Source organism: Aquarana catesbeiana, linkage group LG04 (assembly GCF_042186555.1).
Source record: "Aquarana catesbeiana isolate 2022-GZ linkage group LG04, ASM4218655v1, whole genome shotgun sequence".
Classification (NCBI taxonomy): domain Eukaryota; kingdom Metazoa; phylum Chordata; class Amphibia; order Anura; family Ranidae; genus Aquarana; species Aquarana catesbeiana.
This window is the reverse complement of record NC_133327.1, coordinates 406,644,281-406,661,068: the sequence shown is the minus strand read 5'-3', so window position 1 is coordinate 406,661,068 and position 16,788 is coordinate 406,644,281. Positions and strand designations below refer to the sequence as shown.

At 37.6% G+C, this 16,788-nt stretch overlaps 1 protein-coding gene across 7 annotated transcripts in view; it reads right to left on the bottom strand.

The window, feature by feature from the left end:
- Window positions 1-16,788, bottom strand: part of LAMA2 (laminin subunit alpha 2) — a 1,513,089-nt gene that overhangs the window by 1,035,562 nt on the left and 460,739 nt on the right. For all 7 annotated transcript variants that reach the window (XM_073627245.1, XM_073627247.1, XM_073627249.1 and 4 more), the window contains exons 6-7: window positions 13,995-14,084; window positions 5,415-5,532 (exon numbers count right to left, since the gene is read on the bottom strand). In XM_073627245.1, the coding sequence (XP_073483346.1) occupies window positions 5,415-5,532; window positions 13,995-14,084 (208 nt within the window). The remainder of the gene's footprint in view (window positions 1-5,414; window positions 5,533-13,994; window positions 14,085-16,788) is intronic.

The window sequence follows — 16,788 nt, the reverse complement described above, 5'->3', positions numbered from 1 at the left end:
GTCCAGCTGGTTCCCGCCTATCCTTGTGACCCTGGTGGGATTATGGAGGGCTTCTTTGCCCTCCTATGTGGCCACACAGTGCGCTCACCCTGTCTCTTTTTTTTGGCCCTGCCTTGCCCTCGTCGCCACTCATTGGCTGCTTGCCACCTCTATTGGCGGCCTTTTCCGGTGTGTGCACGGTGGCTTGTGGCTGGACCGGTCGTCATCACTTCCTGCTGGAGTGACGTACTTCCGGTCCGTGATTGTGGGTTGGTTGCCCGCCTTCCTTTGTCCCACCTCTGCTGCTGTTTCATTGGCCACCTGCTGCCATGCCAGTGGTGGCTCCGGCGCATACACGGCAGCCTGTGGCCAGAACGGTCAACATCACCTCCGGTGTGGGGTAACATGCTTCCGGTTGGGACCCATTTATACGGGGTTGATCCCCGGACTTACACGGCTTTGTTCCTCTATCTTGTCCCTTGGTTTGTCCCCAAGAGGTATGATTAGTGGTTCACCCACCTATGGTCATCTTTAGTGTACCTACTTAGTCTGGTTTACATCCTCAGCAAAATCTTATTGCCCCTTTTGTTTTGTTTCTTCTTTTCCTATTACTAGGTACTGGCCATTTGAGCCTTACTAGGTACTGGCCATTTGAGCCTAAAAAATCCCCCTCTTTGATTATTGGACATTATTGGTCACCAACTCGACAAACAGTGACATTTACTAGCCTACATTATTGGGATAGACTACCCACTATCAAAGTGTTTTGTCCCTTACTACGTTTCCTGGACCCTTTATTTACCAGCTTTACATAGTGTTGGATATACGCCTGCATTAACTATTTGGTAAGCCCTCGTTATATTATCTACCATATAATCAGCTTGTGTATGTGCGTTTTGAACATGCGGCCGGCCATCTGCTATACCCGTCCGTGCTGCATCTATGCATTTTGATGCAGTTCTACCTGATTTTGGTATACGTATATATTTTAATATATGTGTTGCTATTACATTCTTTTCAATTGTTTATAGAGTTTTTTGACTATCTGGGACAACTTGGTTGACCTGCATCTTTATGCAGCTTCCATGCTGCGCTACCTAGAAACCTTGTTTACTATATAATTATGTATTAACTCCTTCACAGCAGAGTTATTTATATGTAAATGGCTATTTATACATGCATATTCTTGAGTTTAATTATGGGGTTCCCCCACCAATATGGATGTCTCCCCATGGGAGGGTTTTGCTTTCTGCCCCCTAGTGGTCACTGGATTTGGGCTCTCTACCTTGCTGGACTCTATCAAAGTGATCATTTCATTGTTCATATTTGTTTTTGTTTTATTCTTTTGGATATTATGATATACTTATTTTATATCTTTTTACATACCTATTAGATCTACAAGCTCCTGAAGAAGCACATTTATGCACGTAACATGTAGAGCAAACTCTTTGTGTGACCTCTTACTGTGACTCAACTACTCCATGTACTTTATCTCCATTGGATGCTGCTACTGGTTAATTTTTCCATTGCACCAATTTGGATTAATATATATTTTGAAGGTGTTACCTGAGTCTCTGGGGTTGTCTAACAATACTATGTGTTTCTTTTAATATGTGTTTGTAAATCATGTTTTTAACTTTATCAACTTAAAAAAACTTAAATTATTTTTACTTATTCTATGCATGTGCCTACAAAGTCCATCTTTTCATTTCTCAAACTTCCCCTTTCAACATATTACATTGTTGTCCTTTTTTTCACACACAAAGAGCTTTCTTTTGGTGGTATTTGATCACCTCTGGGGTTTTTTGCGCTATAAATAAAAAAAGACCGAAAATTTTGTAAAAAAATGAAATTTTCTTTGTTTCTGTTATAAAATTTTGCAAATTAGTAACTTTTCTTCATAAATTTTGAAAAAAATGTATACTGCTAAATATCTTTGGTGGAAAAAAACAAAATCAGTGCATATTATTTGGTCTGTGTGAAGGTTATAGAGTCTACAAGCTATGGTGCCAGTCACTGAAAATTGATCATACCTGATATACTGACGGCCTATCTCATTTCTTGAGACACTAACAAGCCAGGAAAGTACAAATACCCCCCTAATTACCCCTTTTTGGAAAGTAGACATTCCAAGGTATTTAGTAAGAGGCATGGCATTTCTTCACGTTGTAATTTTTTTCCCACAATTCTTTGCAAATTTAAGATTTTTTTTCACAAAATTGTCATATTAACAGGTTATTTCTCGCACATGGCATATGCATAACACAAATTCCATCTCCGTGGTCTTCGTTCCACTTGGGTACAAGTCCAGGAGGCTTTGCAACATGCTAATGATAGGCAGACTGCGTGCTGACCCAAGACGCCTGCCTGTGCCTTCCTGCCAGGTTGGGGACAGGGTCTGGCTGTCATCTCGCAACCTCCAACTTTTTGTTCCCTCTCTGAAATTCTCACCTCGGTTTATTGGCCTTTCCGTATTCTTTGCAGGATTAACTCAGTGGCTTACGCATTAGACCTTCCTTCTGATATGCATATCTCAAATGTATTTCATGTCTCCTTATTAAAACCTTTGGTCTGCAACCACTTTAGCACCTCGGTGCCCTGTCCTCACCCTGCACAGGCTGAGAACCATGAGGAGTATGAAGTACAGTCCATTGTTGACACCCATAGGTTCCATGGACGCATACAATACCTGGTGCATTGGAAAGGGTACAGTCCGGAGGAACACTCTTGGGTTTCATACGCGGATGTACATGCCCCTGTCCTCCTCCGTGATTTCCATAGATGTTTTCCTCTCAAGCCTGGTGGTCCTCGGAGGGGGAGGGGTCATTGAGGAGGGCGTACTGTCAGGGCTGGGCTCAGGCCTTCCTTCTCTGAGCTGGCCACTCAGCTGTCAGCTAATTGCCAGCTCCTATATCTCCACAGTGACTCACCTGTTGATGATATCCTGCTCATCAGTCCTGCCTACTTAAGCCATCCAGCCCAGGTGATCTCTGCCTTCGTCTTGGTCAACATCACAGAGACTATCCCCTGTGTTCCTGTTAAATACTTGCTTCGCTAACATTCCTTCTGGCTTCAGATCCTGCTTGCTGTTCCACTACACTGTTCCTTGGTTTCCTGACTTTCTGGCTTATCTGACTATCCGTTCCAGTTACCGAACTTTGGCTATGTTTTGACTATGTTTATTCTATTTACTTTTATTATTAAACAAGTGTGATTTAACTGTACTTCTGTCTCGGTCTGATTCATGGTTTCTGACATACCTACAGGTAAACTTATAATAAAGCGTACCTGTAGGAACAAAGAATATCTTCTAAACGTACACTGTTTAGGAAATATTTACTACTTTTGCAGCCAGTGACAGAGCACTGCGCTCTGAAGGGATAGCATGCCTGCACTCTGGGAGGTGATAGTGCGGAAGTCAGTATGCCACCCAAAGCGTATCATCTGAGGGAGAGAACCAAGTCCTCATTTATCTAACAAAGTCACCCTATAATAGGCTTGCATATTAGTAAGGCCCATTCTCCCCTAGCCCTGGGTCATATCAGGAGAGAATTCCAGACTTTCTGCCCCTCTAAACAAAATATCTCAACATAGTGTCAAGTTGGGAAAAGAATTGTTGCGGAATTGGGATAGAGAGAGTTTTAAACTGGTATAAAATCTTTGAAAGTGTTTTCAATTTTAAACACGTCAATTTTGTCTACCCATTAAAAAGTTCAAATTGGCCAAAATGTTTCAGGTCATGGTCAACTTCTACAAACAATTTAGGATAGTTAACTGAGTATAATTTAGATATGTTATAGAGGGTGCATACCACGTATATTCTTAATCCTGTTTCAGGGCCTTTAAAGGGAAATTTGATAGTACTAGCTGTAACGTGTAGGATTTATTAACACTGACCTTGAAATATGAAATATTGCCAAATTGGTCAATGATATATTGTATATTCCTTATAGAGGAAATTTGGTTGGTTGATGACAAAATTATGTCATCCCTAACTAATCTTACTGTATTATATGCTCATACCCTCCTACTAGTATACCCCTAATCATTGAGTTAGACCCTATAGCTTCCACAAAGGGTTCTATCACCAAAATATATTTGCAGGGACAAAGGGCACCTCTGATGGGTACAATTCGATATTCAGTACCTGTCTGCCTCTCACAAATCCCACTTAAATCTAAAAAAAAAGGCATAACCTCCAGTAAGCGGTTTGCTAAACTCTTTGCACATATTTTTACATCAGAGTTAAGCAAAGAGATTGGTCTAAAATTTTGTGAGTGGGTGGAATCTTTGCCCAGTTTTGAAAGAGTAACTATAACTGCCTGCAACATTTCCTTAGGAAAAACATCAGAGGATGCAGCACTGTTAAACACAGTAACAAGATAGGGTGATAAAACTTCAGAAAATTGTGATTAATACTCAGCTGAAAAGCCATCTGGCTAGGGGACTTGTGAAGTGACAATTATTTAATAACTTCTAACACCTCTGTGTTCATAATAGATCTATTCAAGTTCAGTAAAGTATTGTTATCAACGGACACTATGGTAACCTCTTTAAGAAAGGTAGAAATTGGCTCAGGTGTAGGCTATGGGATCCCAGTGTCTTTATGTACATTTTATAGGGATTCATAATAGTAACAGATAATAGACAGATTGCACCACTGCATGGGCCCTTGGGTGCCATATGACATCCACCCAGGATGGTAATGCTCCTGCCCAATCATCATTTTACAATAGGCCTACAATGAAGAACAACTTAAAAAGTTTTATACCGTTGCTCTGTTGTAAATGTGCATTCTTAATTACCATGTAATGTATATATTACTGGTTTTAGGACTGTGAGTCTGTTCCAGCTGAATGAAACACATTAGATACCATTGTAGATTGTTATCTCTGACTTCATGCACAGGATGATGTTAAATTGTGTAAAAATATCAGAAAAGAAATATATAGCATTTTGTATAAGTTATCACAAAGAATGATTAAGGCATCATTGGGAGAATTCCCTTCTACTTCATTCACAATGAGCTGAGATCGCAATTAGTTAAAGCTATGTTTTTTCACATTTTGGTGTGAGCAGGACTGAAAGTGGAAAAAAGAGAAATAGACTGTTAGTTATTTTAAAATGGGTAATACACATATGTTCCTATTTTTGTGACATTAGAATAATGTATTCTTTTTTCTGTAGATATTGTCTGTTGGGCTCATTCACAATTATATCTTGTTTCTTAATAGTAAGGGCTTCATGGTGAATGCCTTGATTGTACTTTGTGATATTATAGAAAAGCAAAAGCTTTTCCATAGTAGTACAAATAAAGTCCTTGAGGATAGATTATAGAAAATGTTTTTCTGTGTTTGGGCATTATTTGCTGGACTGCATGGGATACATACAAATGTATTAGTCAAGCTGATACAGGGTTTTAATATTTTACTTACGTTCACATTCATGTTTTGTGAGAAATGTTCCAGCCTGCCAAGGCTTTTGGTGGAAACCAGGACAACACCGGTCACAGCTAGGTCCACAGGTATTGTGTTCACATTCACAGGACGATTTCTAAATCAGGTGCCATAACAATAAAACAGTAAGCGTTATTGACCTTGGCATAAAAGAAAATTGTATTTCTAAAAATGAATCAGAAAGCTGGTGTATACAAATCTAGAACAAATACAAAGCACACATAAAATCAAACATCAGATGTTTACAGCACTGTGAAAATGACCTATTAGCAATAACCAACAGTTATGCTTATCCTCAATACTTTTAACTATGTGATTATTATGGTTACAGGTTGTAAAGGTATAATACAAGATATTACATAGCATGGCAATTTAGTTTAGATATTTCCTCATTAATTGTACTTTTATGTTGTTTTGGACTTTGTAATAGCCAGATCTCAAAGATCTTAATTGCCAGGATAGAGCAATGTTGATGTATGTTTACTAATAGATGCCATAAAGCCCTTTTCGATTCATAGTATAAATGTGTAAAGGTGTTATATGGTGATGCAACTTACAATGTGTTTTTATCAGTGGATAAATGTAACAAGGTTATATAATCTAGACTGTTTCATCTAATGAGCAAATGTGGAGAGTTTTTATTCTTTAAAAAAAAATGATACATTACAGTATACATTTACAGTATATACATCCATAGCAATGAAGAATAAAACACCTATATGTTTATATATTTTGTTCAAACTTTGTAAAATTATATTGATTCATGAAAATTGAATATTTGAATAATATTTGAATTGCTGTTTTTGATAAAAGTCAATAAAACATATAGCTTCAATTTGCAGCATACATTTAATTGCTTTATTAGGAAATTAATTTGATTTTCAGGATTTTTATTTTGGGCAGCTATTCTTTGGACATTTTTTTTGGACACTGAAAATGTATTCTTGATTGTCCAGTTCAGCTGTGCTCCTAAACAGGTCAACTTTTCTCTTGCTGTAAGAAAGAACAATACATTTTTTGAGAAAGAACAATACATTTTTATCCAAGGATGGGGGTCTTAATGAAATGCACTGCCTCCTCACAATAAAGACATTACAAGAAGAAAGTGGAAATGGGAGTTTTGAGGGGCAAAATTACTCAACTTGAAACAAAATCAAAATTTACTAAATTTTATTAAATAAACATTAACAATTTTAAAATCAACATATGAACTATCATACGATCGTGGTACAAAGAGTTTTTGGCTACATGTTTTGCCATAAACATGGCTTCCTCAGGAGCTTATTGTAAACCTTATGTACAGTATCACTATAAGTAAACAGAGAAAAACATTAAGTATATTAAAAAAACATAGTAAAATAAACAATTTATTTAAAGAGACCGTATGGGTCTGATAATCAATACACTACAAAAAGTACAATCATTTACATAGATCATCTGATGAACGAACTCTCACCCCAAATGCAAGCACAACTTCAAGGGACTACCAAGACCTCCAAATGGACAGCCTATCAAAGTATCAGTATGCCATAGAGGGGATATACCCCTTAATTGAACCTGCAGAGAAATAGCACTAATAAGGTTTGGACAAAACAGATTGTGTCTATTGCAACATAATTAATCAATTTTCACCTAAACTGCTTCAGTAAGTGGCCAAGAGAAATGATTGACACTTGTCTTGAATTGCAATCTTGGGCTCCCTGTGGATTGCTGGGGCCTTTGGACAGTTTGGCGAAGGGGGTGGTCATACGGACGCCCATTTGCTTCGCCAGTGCTGTTTCCCTTCTCCCCTATTGTCTTCTTATCCCCTACTTGGAATATTAGCATGTGATTTCAAAATGCTATAGATAAATATATAACAGTACAGTTTTGCATGCAGATCGAGTATTTATAGGTGGAGTTGCCCTTTAATGGAATACTTTATTGCTGTCTTTTTCTCCCCTCTAATTATTAGTGCATTTATTGGTGAGGTTAAACAACTGGGGGGAACTCTGTGGATGGATGGTGGGTTATTGTTGTCCTTCTGTCTGTCTCTTTTGTGTTTCCCCTAACCACTGGACTGCAGATAGGGATTTGTGTCATGATCGCGACTGTTTCACGCATGCGCATTAGCTGTGATACGTGTCTGAGGGGATGAGGAGTTTCCAGAATGGCTCTGGCTGTTTCACACATGCGCCAAACGCCATGGCCAACGTGTTTTGATCGCGAGATCTTACTCCTTATCTCAACTTGGGACAGGTGGGATAGATGGGGGACAGCCAATGGGCATCTGCATCCCCGCAGTGACATCAGATGTTGCGGGGATGGAGGGGATATTTAAACACCCTCATGACAGTGGTGATGCTGATGCAGCCCCTCACCTTGTTTGATCCCTGCAGGGGATTCTTTCATTCAATGTAAGCTGATCCATGGCAACCTGTTTCTTTGGAAAAAACAAAACATGGGAGTCTGGCTTACCAAACATTAGCTGATTGTATTGTTATCTATAGGAGTTTGTTTCCTGTATACAACATTGGCTGTTGATCTGGATTTATCCTGCCTTGTTGGTCTGTCACTGCTATAAGGAAAGAGGAAATCTGTACTTGACATTCAAAAATTAGTGCATTTAGCTAAGACAAATATAAATGTTAGGTCCTCCTTAAATAGTTTGATCACTGATATAGATATTTATGGCCACTTTATATGTCTTCTTAGGTCATACAGCTTTTATCAAGCCATACACTATTGCCTGATATGGTTTCCATTACTGATGCGATTACTCCTTTTTGTTGGCCACTTACTGAAGCAGGATAGGTGAAAATGGATCAATTATGTTCCAATAGACACAATCTGTTTTGTCCAAACCTAATTAGTGATTTCTCTGCAGGTTCAATTAGGGGGTATATGTCCTCTATGACATACTGATACTTTGAAAGGCTGTCCATTTGGAGGTCTTGGTAGTCCCTTGGAGTTGTGCTTGCATTTGGGGTGAGAGTTTGTTCATCAGATGATCTATGTAAAAGATAGTACTTTTTGTAGTGTGGGAAATGGTAGAGCCTACCAACTCACGCAAATGGAAATCGATAAAATGTTAATGAGATTGATTAATCAAATAATTTGAGGAGCAGCACGTTATATCAAAATAAAAGAGAATATAATAATTAACTAATTAATTACAAACCATGCTCCTTTTAAACTGCAAATGCAGAATCATACTCTATTGTGAAACAAGACCAAAAAATACCAGTGATAATAACTAACAACTGAGTGAAAACAATCATGGCACTTATGGTCCCATTGATCCATCTCTATTTGGGAAGTTCATTCATGGCACTTATGGTCCCATTGATCCATCTCTATTTGGGAAGTTAATTTGCATGCAGCTACAGTGTTACCTACAGGCACCTGAGTTCCAGCACCTGAGTTCCAGCGCCATAACAAAGCCGTGACCACGAGAAGCCTCTTTGGTAGTTCTTTAAGCATGTTTGACTCCTGTCATGGGAGTCACTTCAATCTGGTGAGTAGGCTGTGTGGCTGGTGATGGTGGCAGAATACTGTTATCTTATGCTTTTCTGAACCCAAGGAAGACTCACCCAGAAGTTGTTGAGTTATCCAGAAATTTTCATTATTATTTGAACATTTCCTGAACACATATGATTTTTGGATTTATATTTTTGGATATTTTCTGGAATCCAATTTTGCTTTTTAATTGTTGTTTTCACTTGTTTTGGTTCACCATTTATGTACACTGTTTTCACTCAGTTGTTAGTTATTAGCACTGGTATTTTATGGTCTTGTTTCACAATAGAGTATGATTCTGCATTTCCGCTTTAAAAGGAGTGCGGTTTGTAATGAATTAATTAATTATTATATTTACTTTTTGTAGTGTATTGATTATCAAACTCATATGATCTATTTAAATAAATTGTTTATTTTACTATGTTTATTTAATATATGTAATGTTTTTCTCTGTTTACTTATAGTGATACTGTACATAAGGTTTACAATAAGCTCCTGTGGAAGACATGTTTATAGCGAAACATGTAGAGCCGAAAATCTTTTGTACTATGATCGTATGAATTTTCATATGTTGATTTTAACATTTTTAACCCCTTCCTGACCACCCGCCGCAGTTGTACTGTGGCAGGTTGGCTCCCCTGGGTGAGCCGTCGTACCTGTATGTCGGCTCTTTAAGATGCTGTAGGAGGTGTGCGTGCACCGCAGCAATTTCCCAGTGTCCATGCACGTGCCCAGTGGGCGCGATGACCGTCGGGCACCTGCGATCGCTAGTGACAGAGCGAGAACCGGGATCTGTGTATGTAAACACAAAAGTCACGGTTCTGTCAGGGGAGAGGAGACAGATTGTGTGTTCCTACTAAGTAGGAACAATGATCTGTCTCCTCCTCTAGTCAGCCACATTCCCCCCACAGTTAGAGCACATCTAGGGAACACAGTTAACCCCTTGATTGCCCCCTAGTGTTAACCCCTTCCCTGCCAGTGACATTTATACAGTAATCAGTGGCTATTTTGAGCTCTGATCACTGGATAAATGTGACTGGTCCCAAAGACGTGTCAAAAGTGTCCGATCTGTCCATCGCAATGTTGCAGTCCCAATACAAATCGCAAATTTTATAAAAATGCCATAAATCTAGCCCCTATTTTGTAGACGCTCTAACTTTTGCGCAAACCAATCAATATACGCTTATTGCAATTTTTTTTATCAAAAATATGTAGAAAAATACCTATTAGCCTAAACTGATGAAGAAATGTGTTTTTTTTTTTTGGGGGGGGGGATATTTATTATAGGAAAAAGTACAAAATATTGTGTTTTTTCAAAATTGTCGCTCTTTTTTTGTTTATAGTGCAAAAAATAAAGACAGCAGAGGTAATCAAATACCACCAAAATAAAGTTCTATTTGTGGGCAAAAAAGGACATAAATTTTGTTTGGGTACAACATCATATGACCATGCAATTGTCAGTTAAAGCGACGCAGTGCCCTATTGCAAAAAATGGCCTGGTCAGGAAGGGGGCAAATCCTTCCGGAGTTGAAGTGGTAAATGTTTATTTAATAACATTTTGTAAATTTTGATTTTGTTTCAAGTTGAGTAATTTTGCACCTCAAAACTCCCATTTCCACTTTCTTCTTGTAATGTTTTTCTCTTGCTGTGTTTTTGGTTTTAGATGCACACATGCGTGGTAATACAAGGTAGTAGTCTTGGGTTAAACCAAAGTTTGTTATTTATTGTACAAGTGATTCAGGTTGTGAGGACAAGTTGTGACCTATTGAAGGTCATCAATCTGCATATTAATGTCTAAAAGTTCTGACCTCAGACATGCCAATAATTTGGTCTCAAACACAGCTGATACCCAATATGAACTTCTTTTATGTTTGATTTTACTATTTCAGTTTAACACACAATTCTTTCAAATAGTCAGACAATAAAAATGTCAGCTATTGTAATACTTGCAATATCAACAAAACTATGTAAATTCAACACATTTAATGTAAAACACTTAAGCTTTACATAATAAAACGCTTTTCAGATTCAAAAGCTAAAGTTAAAGCAAATTACACAAATATTTAAAAAGATTCTGATAAAATGTACAGGCAATGAAACTGTTACTGCCAGTGTATTATCTATGTAAAGTTATGCATGTAAAATCTTCTAGGCCAGAGCACTGACAGCAGATGCCACAGGCAGTGAAGAAATGAATGTTGGGTGAGGAGCCTGTTAGATGCATAGATCACTGGCCCTGGGCATGAGGTGGGTAATATCTCTCCTTGCTTCTCTCTTCAGTTGCTTATTTAGACTGTTGTTATTTATTCAGTGATGTGTATACAGTATTAGGGTCCTTTTCACACTGGGTGAGATATTGCTCTGCAGGGATCGATCCGCTGATCCCCGCTGAGCAGGCGGATGACAGGTCCATCTCCACTCCACTGTGCTGAGGTGGACCTGTCAGAGTCCTGTTCTCCTCTATGGGGAAATCAGATGAAAACGGACCGCATGTTCATTTTCAGCTGATTCCATCTGATCCGCCAGATGGATAGAAAATAAGGCCACCATTTGTCTGGATTTGATGGACAGGATCAGATCGGAAAACAGCGGGTGTAAGCAGACATGTCACAGCTGACATCCGCCGCTCCATAGGGGTGAATGGAGAGTCCGATCAACTCTGCCTAAAAAAACTGACAAACAGACCTGATCGGAAAGCCATGTGAAAGGGGCCTAAAGGGATTTTTGCTTTTGTTTTTGGGATAGTGTGGTGAGGGACTTTTAACCCATCAATTGTCCTGAAAACCAAAATCACAACAGCAAGGGCTGGGGTAAATATTCCAATGGGAACAAATGTTTGGATGACAGTGATTTAAGTTAGAAATACATCTCACTTTGGAGAAATTTCCTCTCAATTCCCATTTATTCTACTAAGGGTCTTAAAGGATAAGTTCACTTTTTGGAAAAAAATAATAAATGCACATTTGCAATTTTTTGCAGGTAAAAAAAGTGTTTTTATTTATTTATTTATTTTTTGAAGCCTGTAAAGCATTGCACCAGTGATCAGCAGGTCGCTGGTGCCATGCAGGTCTCCATCAGATCTGCCAGTGTATTTGCTTGCCCATACATCCTGTATGGGTAAGCAGATACAATCTGACAGGAAGCATGAATGAACTAACATGGTGCTTCAAAGGCTGCTGGACCTTGTAGTTTTCCATGCACAGAGCCCTTTCAATCAGTGATGTGGCCGGGCCAGCAGAGCCCCAGTTGGCCAAATTTTTTTAAAACCCCGCTAGCTGTCACAGCGAAGATCGGGGAGGTGCGGGCGGCGGTCCATTTGTAACATGTTACACCCTAAATATGTAATAGTGTAACATGTAAAATCTTGTGAAAGGTGAATTTATCCTTTAACTATGCCTTTCTCTATTCAAAACATAAGTTAAATGTATTTACATGAACATTACCAATAAATCCTAATCTTAAAATTCAGAGTGATGCTCAATGTATTTAAAATATTTCAAAATGTATTTAAATCCCAAGTAAGTTGTAAGGTTTTGTAATAACAGAACAAGTCAAATGATGAGAAATATAAAATGTAAAGTGTTAACTGTATGTCATTAACTAGAATTTTAATTAATATTAAAATAACATCACAAAACACATATTATTGTAACCTGCTAATTAACATTTTACAGCATATTAAAGCTGTCATTTACCCTTTAAACATCACTAGATGTGTTAAGGTGACTATTAAAGCTTAAAAAAGCTTACCTAATTACATTCTAGTTCCTATCTAAAAAATCATGTATCCATGACTGCATTGTGAACAGTCTGTGCATAGTGTGCCATATGTAAAAATAAATGCATACAAATTAGGAAAGAAGAAACAAGTGAAGAATCAAAAGGCATTTCAATTTACTAAAGATATTGAAAACAAAGGACTTTTTGACTTTAAATTGCTTAATATGATTTTGTGCAGCATTCCCTAATTGAATGAATGTATTTTATAAAAAGTACAGAAAAGTTTTACAAAGGGTCAATACATTCAAAGCTAAACATTTTTCTTATAAACAAGCCATCAGTAGCATTCACAATTGTATAAGGTTTTTTTTCATTAGGGCAAACAGCAAAATGAAAACGTTACCAATCTAGGTTTTTTTTTTGTTTTGTAATAAAAAAAAAGATTATTTGTAACAAAAGGAGTCATTTTCAGATGGATGGGGGAAGACACTGGTTGCTGGAAAGGTTTTTTTTTTTACAGGCAATGTTCCCAGTTTAGGACTGGGCGATTTATGACTTATGTAGGGGCAACAATACAGACCTCTTTTTATAGGAGATACTTTTTCTTATGCCCTGTACACACGATCGGTTTTCCCGTCGGAAAAAAATCTGAAGGTTTTTCCGACGGAGTTCCGATGGAATTCCGCTCAAGCTGTCTTGCATACACACGGTCACACCAAATTCTGACTGTCCAGAACGCGGTGACGTACAACACGTAGGACGGGACTAGAAAACAGAAGTTCAATAGCCAGTAGAAAATAGCTTCCGTCTCATACTTGCTTCAGAGCATGCGTCGTTTTTGGTACGTCAGAACAGCTTATCGGTTTTCCCGATAGGAATTTGTTCCGTCGGAAAAATTTAGAACATTTTCTCTTTCTAGGTCCGTCAGAATTTTCAACTAAAAAATCCGATGAGGCATACATACGATCGGAATATATGATGAAAAGCTCCCGTCTGACTTTTTCTGTCGGACATTCCGCTCGTGTGTACACGTCATTACTCAAGGATATTTGATTTTCAGCTTGTTGTCATGCTAGCAGGGCTAAGCAATTTCTTTGGCTATACAGAGGAGGGAAGTATTAAAACACTGTTTAGATTTAATGCATATTGCTTTGAAGTGCACTGATGTTTTTGTTTTATATAAATCCTATATAAAAATAATACTAATAATTTAGTTTTTGAAAGAATCAATTTCAGTTGACTTAACTGGAAAACTGCAGGTTTTTGCACACTCAGAATATTTTTAAAGCCATACAAATCTATAATAATTAGAAGTTAAGATGTTAAGAAAAATCTACTTACATTAGTTCTTGGATCCCATGGGCAAGCTCTTGCATGACCATAGCAGATGCACATACCACCCACAGAAATATCTTTTATGGAATAGAAATACTGGGAAGAAAAAACAAGAAAAATGGTTAGTAAACATCATATGTTGCAGAATTATTACATTTAACATTAAGATTTCAGTTTTACTTTGGCATTATATGGAAATAAATATTGGAATGGTCTGTAGGCTATAAAACTAGAGGCTGTCCAGGGCTATCAAACGTAGCACATGTATACATTCAACAACCATCTACAAACTAAAAGATTTACTTTAATAATGAAACATAGGGCTGTAGGAGATATTCTTGTTGGTGCTGGCATGGTCAATGATTTTATTTTTTCACCACCTACCCACAACATCTTTCTCTAGCAGTCTGTTTGAAATGTACTAGTGTGGGCAGATACACTGCATGTAGCAATGATAAAAACATTAGACACAGCTAAATGTTATTGTATGAGCCTCTGAAATTTTACTTTTAGTTTATTTAATTCCCTATCTTTTATTTCTGCAAAGTATTATATTTTATCACTGAAAATTAGAAAATAATAAAAAAAAACAATTGAGAATAAACTCTGGACAACCTTAAGAAATTATAATGATATTTTTCAGTTTAAAAAATGAATACAGTAGACTAACAATTCTAGGAAGTTCTGTAAAATGAGTGCCATTTACTGTAAGAATCCTGGAAAAGTTAAAAGTTAGAGGGCCAGCTATCCCCTCACACGAACAACATCATGAATAGCAGTGCAGGTAGGTATGACCAACTTTTATGGACTCAAGCCAAGCAACCTGTATTAGAGAAAGGACTTGATTCAACCATCTTTATAAAATTATGGATGGGTAATTTATATACAGTTTAATAAAAGCAGAAAGCTTGTGGTGGGGAATAGTGCCAGTGGAACCCCCTTGTGGCCTCATATGTATCTATTGCAGTAGTGCCTCCTCTAGTAACAACTTTTTTATTATGTTGAGAGCAGAAATTGGAATTGATTTTATATAAAATGGTGATTTTATATGCCATCCTACTCATGACTGTGAAAAAATAGGGAGAGATATGAGTACAACAGTAATATATTCTTGATTCATGTACACTAATACTGAAAATCCTTTACTAATAATGATCTATGCCCAAATGCATGCCCTAGAAGGTATAAGTTCAAAGACATAGAAAATGGTCAATGGAGCTGTGAACTATGATTGGAGCATTTATTGATAGATAATAGCACAAGCAACAACAGGTATCCTTTAGTGTCTTGACACATTTAGCACTTTAGAACATTTAATGCCTCAAGGCACCCGCTGATGCCCAATTCAAATTGAAAAGAAAAACTTTTTTTCTTTGCTCATATGATTAAGTCCTGGCTAGGGCAAAACTCAAAAGAGGGGAAAGGGCAAGGTCAGGTGGAGAACAATGTGCTTGGACCTGATAATGTGAACACATCCATGTTACAATAATGTTTCTTGAAAAAAGAAACAAGTTATGGCAGATGTTTGGCTTTTGTTCTTCTGAATTTGGCAAGTTGAGGAAAGAAGGACTCCACTTAGTCAGCCCCTGCAATTGATAAAGGTAAGCCTGGAGTGATATCTTGTATCAGTATGGTCATTAGCTGGTACTTTTGCTACTTAAGATATAGTATTATATTAATACATTTTTTGATCATGGTACTGTTCACAGATTTCTTTGTATTTGAGTATATATCATCTGGGGCTTAAATCTGGACAACGAATATTATTTATATTTGAGCGTAGTGACCAAATAAATTCAGAAAGTGTGAGTTATTAGCTGAAAATCTAAACACCACAGAAAACTTAAAATACTGCATATAAAATGTCTGTTGCTTCCATTCTTTTATAATAAACCTTTTACAAAAAAGATGCTGCCATGGCTGAATTAGTTTCTAATAATGCTAGTTTCCTGGCTTAGTATGCAGACCTTCTTGCTTCATTACCTGTTAAGAGTAAGTAAGAGTCAGCATAACAGCCAAGTAACTTGCATTTCAGAAGTCGGTCCACAATTGTAGCTTTGTTTTTACCTCATGACAGTTTTATTTTAAGTGTGTACCCATTCTAATAGGGCGTACACACGGTCGGACTTTGTTCGGACATTCCGACAACAAAATCCATGGATTTTTTCAGACGGATGTTGGCTCAAACTTGTCTTGCATACACGCGGTCACACAAAGTTGTCGGAAAATCCGATCGTTCTGAACGCGGTGACGTAAAACACGTACGTCGGGACTATAAACGGGGCAGTGGCCAATAGCTTTCATATCTTTATTTATTCTGAGCATGCGTGGCACTTTGTCCGTCGGATTTGTGTACACACGATCGGAATTTCCGACAACGGATTTTGTTGTCGAAAAATTTTATCTCCTGCTCTCCAACTTTGTGTGTCGGAAAATCCGATGGAAAATGTCCGATGGAGCCCACACACGGTCGGAATTTCCGACAACACGCTCCGATCAGACATTTTCCATCGGAAAATCCGACCGTGTGTACGGGCCATAAGACCTCTATCTAGCTAAAAACGAAAGCATCAATATACATATACCTTTCATAAAAGAAAAGATGGAAGAAAGATACTAGCAAACACATCATGGAGGAGAAGATAAATTGAGATGACCCTGTTAAATTTGGGCTTTAGAAGGTTGAATGCAGTATCAATAAATTCCATCATTAATGTGGATCACTGATTCAGGTCCTGCAGACTGATTTATTACCATTTATTCTGCCTGCCCTTTATTTGTTCCTCATTCACATCAAACA